This window comes from Salvelinus sp. IW2-2015, linkage group LG18 (assembly GCF_002910315.2).
Source record: "Salvelinus sp. IW2-2015 linkage group LG18, ASM291031v2, whole genome shotgun sequence".
Classification (NCBI taxonomy): Eukaryota; Metazoa; Chordata; class Actinopteri; order Salmoniformes; family Salmonidae; genus Salvelinus; species Salvelinus sp. IW2-2015.
In genome coordinates, this window is record NC_036858.1 from 53,351,478 (window position 1) to 53,362,746 (window position 11,269).

Here is an 11,269-nt window from a genome sequence, read left to right on the forward strand (position 1 = left end):
TGCCATGAGGCTGAGAGAAAATGTTGCATTTTTAAAGTTAATTAAAGCTAAAATATAGGTGATAAAGTCACTATATGAGTTGTCTTGTTTGCTAAATTGACAAATGAAGTAGGCAGTGACATGGTGCATATAGCCATAAAAGCACAACAACATACTGTGTGTGTGTGTGTCTATATACAGTATCAGTCAAAAGTCTGGACACACCTACTCATTCCAGGCTTTTTCATTTTTCTCTCTCAATTATCTACATTGTAGTATAATAGTGAAGACATCAAAACTATGAAATAAMACATATGGAATCATGTAGTAACCAAAAAATGTTAAACAAATCAAAATATATTTTATATTTGAGATTCTTCAAAGTAGCCAYCCTTTGCCTTRATGACAGCTTTGCACACTCTTGGCATTCTCTCAACCAGCTTCATGAGGTAGTCACCTGGAATGCATTTCAATTAACAGGTGTGCCTTGTGTGAAATTTGTGGAATTTCTTTCCTTCTTAATGCGTTTGAGCCAATCAATTGTGTTGTGACAAGGTARGGGTGGTATACAGAAGATAGCCTTATTTGGAAAAAGACCAAGTCCATATTATGGTAAGAACAGCTCAAATAAGCAGAGAAACGACAGTCCATCATTACTTTAAGACATAACGGTCAGTCAATCTGGAACATTTCAAGAAGTTTTTAAGTTTCTTCAAGGCAGTCGCAAAAAGCATCAAGCCCTATGATGAAACTGGCTCATGAGGACCGCCACAGGAAAGGAAGATCCAGAGTTACCTCTGCTGCAGAGGATAAGTTCATTAAAATAACTGAACGTCAGATTGCAGCACAAATAAATGCTTCACAGAGTAACAGATACATCTCAACATCAACTGTTCAGAGAAGACTGCGTGAATCAGGCCTTCATGCAAAGAAACAACTACTAAAGAACACCAATAAGAAGAAGAGACTTGCTTGGGCCAAGAAACACGAGCAATGGACATTTGATCAGTGGAAATCTGTCCTTTTGCCTGATGAGTCCAAATGTGAGATTAATGGTTCCCACCGCCGTGTCTTTGTGAGATGCAGAGTAGGTGAACGGATTATCTCCACATATGTGGTTCCCACCGTGAAGCATGGAGGAAGTGTGATGGTGTGGGGGTGCTTTTCTGGTGACACTGACAGTGATTTATTTAGAATTCAAGGCACACTTAACCAGCATGGCTACCACAGCATTCTGCAGTGATACGACATCCCATCTGTTTTGCGCTTAGTGGGACTATCCTTTATTTTTCAACAGGACAATGACCCAGACCACGAGAAACAAAATTATCTGGTCTGATCAAATCAGCAGATGTTTTTTACGAGTGTAGCGAAATGCTTGTGCTTCTAGTTCTGACAGCGCAGCAATATCTAACATGTCATCTAACAATTCCACAACAACTACCTAATACACAGAAATCTAAGTAAAGGAATAAGAATATATACATATAAATATATGGTTGAGCAATRGCAGAGCGGCATAGGCAAGATGCAATAGACAGTATAAAATACAGTATATACATATGAGATGAGTAATGTAAGATATGTAATTCTGGCCTGATGACTCCTTGCTGCCCCCAGTCCATCTGGTCGTGCTGCTGCTCCAGTTTCAACTGTTCTGCCTGCGGCTATGGAACCCTGACCTGTTCACCGGACGTGCTACCTTGTCCCAGACCTGCTGTTTAAAACTATCAAGAGACAGCAGGAGCGGTAGAGATACTTTAAATGATCAGCCATGAAAAGCYAACTGACATCTACTCCTGAGGTGCTGACCTGTTGCACCCTCTACAACAACTGTGATTATTATTATCTGACCCTGCTGGTCATCTATAAACATTTTAACATCTTGAACATGTTCTGTTATAATCGACAACCCGGCACAGCCAGAAGAGGACTGGCCACYCCTCATAGCCTGGTTCTTCTCTAGGTTTCTTCCTAGATTCCGGCCTTTCTAGGGAGTTTTTCCTAGCCACCGTGCTTCTACACCTGCATTGCTTGCTGTTTAGGGTTTTAGGCTGGGTTTCTGTACAGCACTTTGTGACATCAGCTGATGTAAGAAGGGCTTTATAAATACATTTGATTGAAATTTGATTGATTTGATTGATGTAAACATTATTAAAGTGGCATTATTAAAGTGACTAGTGATCCATTTATTAAAGTGGCCAATGATTTCAAGTCTGTATGTAGGCAGCAGCCTCTCTGTGTTAGTGATGGCTGTTTAACAGTCTGATSGTCTTGAGATAGAAGCTGTTGTTCAGTCTCTCGGTCCCAGCTTTGATGCACCTGTACTGACCTCGCCTTCTGGATGGTAGCAGAGTGAACAGGCAGTGGCTCGGGTGGTTGTTGTCCTTGATKATCTTTTTGGCCTTCCTGTGATCTCGGGTGCTGTAGGTGTCTTGGAGGGCAGGTAGTTTGCCCCCAGTAATGCGTTGTGCAGACCGCACCAACCTCTGGAGAGCCTTGCAGTTGTGGGCGGTGCAGATGCCATACCAGGCGGTGATACAGCCCGACAGGATGCTCTCAATTGTGCATCTGTAAAAGTTTGTGAGGGTTTTAGGTGACAAGCCACATTTCTTCAGCCTCCTGGGGTTCACTATACAGTCTGTGTGGGTGAACCACTTCAGTTTGTCCGTGATGTGTGCCCCGAGGAACTTAAAACTTTCCACTTTCTCCACTACTGTCCCGTCGATGTGGATAGGGGGGTGCTCCCTCTGCTGTTTTCTGAAGTCCACAATCATCTCCTTTGTTTTGTTGATGTTGAGTGAAAGGTTGTTTTCCTGACACCACACTTCGAGTGCCCTCACCTCCTCCCTGTAGGTTGTCTCGTCGATGTTGGTAATCAAGCCTACTACTGTTGTGTCGTCTGCAAACCTGATGATTGAGTTGGAGGCGTGCATGGCCACGCAGTCATGGGTGAACAGGGAGTACAGAAGGGGGCTGAGCACGCACCCTTGCGGGGCTACAGTGTTGAGGATCAGTGAAGTGGAGATGTTGTTTCCTACCTTCACCACCTGGAGGCGGCCCGTCAGGAAGTCCAGGACCCAATTGCACAGGGCGGGGTTGAGACCCAGGGCCTCAAGCTTAATGATGAACATGGAGGGTACTCTGGTGTTGAATGCTAAGCTATAGTYAATGAGCAGCATTCTTACATAGGTATTCCTCTTGTCCAGATGGGATAGGGCAGTGTGCAGTGTGATGGCGATTGCATCGTATGTGGAGCTATTGGGGTGGTAAGCAMATTGAAGTGGGTCTAGGGTCACAGGTAAGGTGGAGGTGATATGATCCTTGACTAGTCTTTCATAGAACTTCATGATGACAGAAGTGAGTGCTACAGGGCGGAAGTCATTTAGTTCAGTTATCTTTGCCTTCTTGGGTACAGGAACAATGGTGGCCATCTTGAAGCATGTGGGGGATAGCCGACTGGGTTAGGAAGAGATTGAATATGTCTGTAAACACACTAGCCAGCTGGTCTGCGCATGCTCTGAGGACTGGGCTAGGGATGCCGTCTGGGCTGGCAGCCTTGCGAGGGTTAACACGTTTAAATATTTTACTCACGTTGGCTGCGGTGAAGGAGAGTCCGCAGGTTTTGGTAGCGGGCCGTGTCGGTGGCACTGTATTGTCCTCAAAGCGAGCACAGCCCAACAAGGTGAGTCCAAAAATGCATTGTATGCCACTGCATAATTTATGTAATATGCCATGGATATATGAATACTGTAGCTAAGAAAGTAATACTTACTGTATGTTGKGTAGTAAGATGTTACTAGTCCATGTGCCTCACCTTAATAATTTGGTCTATTTACCGCTCTTAATTTCACCTACTGTTCTGACTTGGTGGTGCACATGTAGCCTATAGCCTGTTTTAGAGAAATGTAATCATCGAATATTGTAAGAGCTKTCATYGGCTGCTTATATGCCCCCTTTATTTATCCTACGGTTCCGACTTGGTGTAAAGGGAGAACACTAAGAACGGCCCATGTTCTGAATTCTGTCGCTGTACATTTCAAAAGTGCTAAACAAATAGTTATATTGACTACGTCCGTCCTAGCTCGCTCAATGGCTTAACCGAAATTATGAACTTCCTCTTATSCGCTTGTCGTCCCCTTATTCCATAGTTTCTACATCTCAATTATCATTAGAAACCACATTTCTTTAAACAAGTCAGCCATATCAGCTGTTTTTTTAAAGGCAATAAATGAGGCTGAATTGAACCATTTCGCTGCCAGATAAGGCTCCGCTGATAGCCAGGTGTAGCAGCGGTAAGATGTTGGGAMAGCTTTATGTAGGCCGTTTGTGGACACTGTCACTGTTATAATGCAATTAATGTACTGTTTAGTGGCTTTGCTGGCATGCATACCACATTTTTTTGCCCCACCAAGATTTACATGCTAAAATCGTCACTGCCTATTTGATACATTTGGGTTAACTTGCTCATATCAAGCAACACATACCAGTWTGTGGAAAGGTAAAAATAACAAGTGATCGTTTTTTGAATGATCWGACAGCGAAACCAAAATAAATTGGTTGCTAGCTGGTGAGACTTATTTATTTCTCAATTAMTTTGGTGATGAAGCTGAAGCTGGTTTCCAAAGTCGTTCAGACGGTGCTAACTGCTCATGCCGGCGGGACGAACTAGCTAAGCATATGGCTCTGTAGAGCATCTGTGAAGTCACACACTCAAGAAGGCTCAACCAATCACCCAACAGGTACTATGTTGACTGATGAATATTCAGGATATTGACTGCACCCTTCTCATTCAACCAGTTTTCAACCCACTAAAAAGTAAGAAATTCAATCCAAATTATTTTGAATGTCATTCCTTTATTACTAAAGTCTCAAAAACACAAATGAACACAAGCATGCTTGAATCATCACTGAACAAGTTTATGGTTTCAGATCAGGTTCAGTTATGTGCTATAGGGTAAAGGTGAGTACATAAGGTCGAAGTACATAAGTATGTCTCTTTGGCTGCACTGCATTAACAAGTATTAAAGGACAGGCATAAGAGCAGCACAATCTTCTGAACGTTCTAAGCAGTGCATTAGATTAGTTTTAGAGCGACATTTTGAAATGAACATTAAAAATAGAAGTCTATTCAATCAACATGCAAAGATTATAAACTTCAGAGCCTTCAATTTTCATTCCATATTTTTTTTTAGGAATGTTTGATCTGTAGCGAAGGCAGCGGTAGAAGTCCCAGTACTACAACATTTCAGCAACAGTCTGTCCATGTACATATCAGAATAAAATAGAGACTTGAAGCTTTGCGCCAGTGTATGAAAAAGACATGGACATTGAAAAAAAAAAAAACTCCTCTTAGCTYGATGAAACACCAAGAGGTACTTAATAACAAAACATTTCAAATATTAAAACATTACTTTGGAAATTCCACAAGTTTCTCAAAATCAAGTGCTTTAAAACATAAATATTCCAGCATATACTACTGCCCACCAAAAGCTCATGAACTGTGGCGCAGCGGTCTAAAGCACTGCATCTCAGTGCTAGAGGCGTCACTACAGATCCTGGTTCGATTCCAGGCTGTATCACAACCGGTCGTGAYTGGTAGTCCCATAGAGCAGCGCACAATTGGCCCAGTGTCACCCAGGTTAGGGTTTGGCCGGGGTAGGCCATCAATGTAAATAAGAATTAGTTAACTGACTTGCCTAGCTAAATAAAGATTAAATAAAATAAAAAACTGAAGACAGACCAATAAACTGTGGTGTGCAGAACAGTTCAAGTGCTGTCCAGTAGAGGGAGTCCCAGTGCAGTCATTACTTGCAGTCCTCAGTAGAAGCAAAGCCAAGGACTGACTAACTCCTACAGAAGGCATACATTTCTGTGTACAATTGGCACAATAGTTTCTACAATAATTGTTTTATTATTTACAATCAGCTTGTTTGCTTTTTTAAATCAAATTGACGGAATTAAACAAATTGAATGAAGTAACGTTTTAACTGTTTTGTCGTTACATTGTTATTAAAGGAAGGATAGGATAAGKAAGCGAGGCCTTGGCGTGGCAGTTGCTATTATCACTGCCTGATTAAATTCTTATCGGAAGARCCCTTTAATAAATAAATRAGCTAAGAATAGCGTCATGTAAAGTGACAGTGGAAAAAGTAATGTTTATATTATGAAAAACAAGGGACATAGTATTTTTTKTTGTTATAGTGATGCATATTATACAGTTGGCTTTGTATACAAAGAAATATTAATTCTATATAGGGATACTCTACAGTTGGCCTTCTCAATACGTAGCTATCCATACCCCTTGTGTAATCTATAACATGGCATAAAGGCAGTGTACACAAAAATTCCTCTGAATAACAAGCTGTCCCAACAGAATTTGTTTTAGAAAATCTAATGAAAATGTAGTACACTTGCAATCTTTAGATCAACTACAAAAGACAATAGAATATTGGTTCTTCAGGTAGAGCAGACAGGACATTGACCTGATTACAGATGTGTTGCTCCACCTAAAATACCCATTCCATACCCCTGCACTTGTATCAAGTTTGGCAACAATTTGTAGAACTTTTGCAACAACTCAAACAAGCAAAACAAAATCAGCAGACACCTTGGAACTTGGCATTAAAAAAAGAGAACATTAAACATGTATGGCTAAGTAACCATCACTAAAGACCTAAACCCTACATYACCCTCATGAACATATCAATCAATTGGATAAACACTAATCACTCTTTTGTAATGAGTACTTTGTAGTGAGTACTGAATATTAAATCTGCTCTCTAATAGTAAACTCTAAGCTATCTTACTGGGAAGTTCAGACTCAGAGTATGATACATGTTATTTTTTACATGTGAACTCCCCACTCCTATTTAGAAACTCAAAGAACGTTTTTGGATGTTGTAAACTTAGTTCTGAACATTCTGGGAGCTTTTGGGGAGTTTCTGTCCCGAGATGTCAATAATTCCAAGAGCACATGAGCGCAGCATAACATCTCAAACAGAGAGCTGAACTCTAACTCTAGTCAACTAATGGAAGATTACATCATGTTGAAAAGGGATGCTGGACACGGGACATGCAAAAGTATAGAATTGGCTACATTTATTATGTAACAGGCCTAAAGGGTTTAGGGAAGAAATCTATTGAGTCATATTTTATGGCTGAGATWAAGGGAGAAATTCAAGAAAGAAATATGCCTCCATTTCAACATCCCCCATTTATATTTTTCTCACCTTATCTGGCTGCAAGTTCTGATGCACACAACAATAGAGCAAGGAACAAGCAGCACAAGAAACAAAACTGCTTCTCTCTCCCAATCTCTCTTACAGCTGTTTAGTTAGGAAATGAGCCATACATTTGGACAGAATTGTAGAAGCCCATAAACCTTAACAGCAACAAGTGCTTTGTTTGAAAAAACACACTCCCCTGCTTGATGCGTGAGTGAAAGGGCAACGTCTTTCCATACCCATAGCAGATGGCATGATGACCACCACAAGCTTCCTATGGACTAACATTCACCCAGAGCCATCCCAACAGAGTCCCATACACCCAGGTTCGGACATAGAGTTTCCTGCCAGACTCCGTCAACAGCATTGGCAGTGTTAGCCCCCCCMAAAATAGCAGCGATGGCAATGTCTTCATAATACTCAGATGGGACCTTTGACCTTCTCCAGGGAATTTGCCTTTTTTGTCTGGATCCTCAGACTCATAGAAAGTAGTCAACATCCTGTGGAGAAAGAGAAGGTTCATTYTAGAGTTAACACATATCCCCAGTTTGTGTATAAAATTAGCCAATCATACCAATTTATAACTCTAATTGTCAGTTCTAGGTCTGCAAATTTTCACTAATTCTGAGATTTTCCAGAAATTATGGTTGAAAGATTCACGGCATCAAATGAAAATAACCAAGAAGCCCGGAATCCTCCAATCAGGTTTTCCCGTAAAACTGGATATTCTGTGCACACTTTTATTGTGTAGTCAGGGCACTCATGATTGAATGAGCAATCAAAACAGACCAGCTCTAACATCCTTAAAATTAACATTGCAGTCCACCATTTGAAGTGGTGGCAGCATTTCTGATACATTTTCCTAACATGAACTGAACCTTGGCCTACATGTGGAAATTGTGTATAGCAGGTTGGTCAGTGTCGTATAGTCAGACAGGGTTAGAGAGAGGGGGTAAGTAAGAGGATACTCACTGGTYCTTGATCTCAAATCGCTTGTGCAGCCACCCACGGAAAATCACGGACTCCGGAGGAATTTCCTTCATGTCCACACGTTCAAAGTGGATGTGAACTCTTGGAGATTCCTTACACAGGAATTCTATCAAACAGAGAAAACATGAATGAGAGACAGAACATGAGGAAGAGCATAGGGCTTAGGCCACGTAGTCAGCCATCAAATCAAAAGTGTGTTCAAGAGGTTGTTAATGAGGCACCATGTAGGTTCAGAAGATTATGGATGTGACCCTAAATTCTTCCGTCCTCTAACTCCAAATTAAGCGACTATAATTTGCACTCAGGTGGTTTTCCCCATAATTTCCAAAACATTATAATCTGAGCATAATTTCTCGTATCGTCTCACCAGCTCACACAGACACTCCTCCAAACTGGACAGACAATGGCGCTAAGCAAACCTCAAAATAAACGTCCATCTCTTCTGTGTTTATACCAGAAGGGATACCGGAAAAGATGTGATGTAGACACAGGGCCTGGACTTGCTCAATACTGCCGGTCAGTCTTTATAAAGAAAAAAATTACAGTGTGTACACATGCTGCTCCAGGGCCAGTACAGTTCTTCCTTCAAACAAGCATGCATCAACATTTGGTTAATTTGCAATGTCTCTTGTTCACATTCACTTGTAAATGTCAAAACAAAAAAAATGACATTCGGTTGCTCCTACCTACACTACCGTTCAAAAGTTTTGGGTCACTTAGAAATATCCTTGTTTTTGAAAGAAAATCAACTCTTTTGTCCATTAAAATAACATCAAATTGATCAGAAATACAGTGTAGACATTGTTAATGCTGGAAACAGCAGATTTATTATGGAATATCTACATATGCGTACAGAGGCACATTATCAGCAACCATCACTCCTGTGTTCCAATGGCACATTGTGTTAGCTAATCCAAGTTGATCATTTTAGAAGGCTAATTGATCATTAGAAAACCCTTTTTCAATTATGTTAACACAGCTGAAAACGGTTGTACTGATTAAAGAAGCAATAAAACTGGCCTTCTCCCCGGGTGGCGCAGTGGTCTAAAGGCACTGCATCGCAGTGCTAACTGTGCCACCAGAGATTCTGGGTTCGAGCCCAGGCTCTGCAGCAGCCGACCGGGAGGCTCATGGGGCGACTCCCAATTGGCCCAGCGTCATCCGCCTTAGGGAGGGTTTGGCCGGCAAACCCTTGTCTCATCACACACTAGCGACTCCTGTGGCGGCCCGGGCGCAGTGCACGCTGACCAGGTCGCTAGGTGTACGGTGTTTCCTCCGACACATTGGTGCAGCTGGCTTCCGGGTTGGATGTGCGCTGTGTCAAGAAGCAGTGCAGTGCTCAGTCTCAACGTCAACAGTGAAGAGGCGACTCCGAAATGCTGGCCTTCTAGGCAGAGTTGCAAAGAAAAACAACATATCAGACTGGCCAATAAAAAGAAAAGATTAAGATGGGCAAAATAACACAGACAGACACTGGACAGAGAACTCCAGCATCCCGGAGTCACCTATTCACGTTGAGATTGGTGTTTTGCGGGTACTATTTAATGAAGCTACCAGTTGAGGACTTGTGAGCGCTCTGTTTCTCAACTAGACACACTAATGTATTTGTCCTTTTGCTCAGTTGTGCACCGGGGCCTCTCACTCCTCTTTCTATTCTGGTTAGAGCCAGTTTGCACTGTTCTGTGAAGGAGTAAAAGGTTTTTATTTTTATTTGACCCTGCTGGTCATCTATGAAGGTTTGAACATCTGGCCTTAATGGCCATGTACTCTTATAATCTCCACCGGTACAGCCAGAAGAGGTCTGGCCACCCCTCAGAGCCTTGTTCCTCTACAAGGTTTCTTCCTAGGTTCCTGCCTTCTAGGGAGTATTTCCTAGCCACTGTGCTTCTACATCTGCATTGCTTGCTGTTAGGGGTTTTAGCATGGTTTCTGTATAAAGCACTCTGTTACATCTGCTGATTTAAAAAGGGCTTCATAAATACATTTGATAACAGGGCTGCAGTGGAGCAGGTCAAAATCTTCAAGTTCCTCGGCGTCCAAATCACAAAAAAATTACAAATAGTCAAAACACACACTCTTTCCCCCTCAGGAGGTTGAAAAAAGTTTGGCATGGACCTCTAATCCTCAAAAAAGTTCTACAGCTGTACCATTGAGAGCATCTTGACTGGGCTGCATCACTGCCTGGTATGGGCAATAGGCACCGCCCTCGATTGCATGGCTGCTACAGAGGGTGGTACGGACAGGCCTAGTACATCACTCGGGCCGAGCTCCCTGCCATCCAGGACATCAATATCAGGCAGTGTGGAAGGAAGGGCTCGGAAAATCGTTAACTCCAACCCCCCCAACCCATAGACTATTCCTCTCTGCTTCCACATGGCAAGCGGTACCGTTACATCAAGTCTGACACCAAACAGGCTCTTGAACAGCTTTATATCCCCAAGGACTAAGACTGAAAAATAGCTAACAAAAATAGATACAGCAAGACTGAGTTAACCTTGTATCTTTATTGACCTTTTAGTATTGCACTCACTATGCACACTCACAGGACCTTACACACAACACCATCATCTCCTCACTCACACATAATATGCGCATACCTTATAACTGGACTCTCCCACACACGCACACCTACTCACATACAAGCTGTGCTGTTAACTCGGTTTTATCTAATATCCTGTTGCCTAGTCACCTTACCCCTATACATATCTACTCCATCACTCCAAGTAATCCCTGCAACAATGTAATATGGTATTGGAACTGATCTGTATATACAGTTGAAGTCGGAAGTTTACATGCACCTTAAGCCAATACATTTAAACTCAGTTTTCACAATTCCTGACATTTAATCCAAGTAAAAATTCCCCTGTCTTAGATCAGTTAGGATGATCCATTTAATTTTAAGAATGTGTAATGTCAAAATAATAGCAGGAGAATTATTTATTTTAGCTTTATTTCTTTCATCACATTCCCAGTCGGTCAGAAGTTTACAATACACTCAATTAGTATTTGGTAGCATTTGCCTTTAATAGTTTTAAACTTGGGTCAAACGTTTTCGGGTAGCCCCTTCCACAAGG

The 11,269-nt window shown here is 41.8% G+C and overlaps 1 protein-coding gene across 3 annotated transcripts in view; it reads right to left on the minus strand.

The window, feature by feature from the left end:
* Window positions 1–4,816: 4,816 nt before the first annotated feature.
* LOC111978165 (1-acyl-sn-glycerol-3-phosphate acyltransferase epsilon-like) overlaps window positions 4,817–11,269 on the minus strand; it is a 59,631-nt gene continuing 53,178 nt past the window's right edge. For all 3 annotated transcript variants that reach the window (XM_070448604.1, XM_024008067.2, XM_024008068.2), the window contains 2 exons: window positions 8,178–8,301; window positions 4,817–7,705 (listed from right to left, as the gene is read on the minus strand). In XM_070448604.1, the coding sequence (XP_070304705.1) occupies window positions 7,480–7,705; window positions 8,178–8,301 (350 nt within the window). In that variant the 3' untranslated portion in view covers window positions 4,817–7,479. The remainder of the gene's footprint in view (window positions 7,706–8,177; window positions 8,302–11,269) is intronic.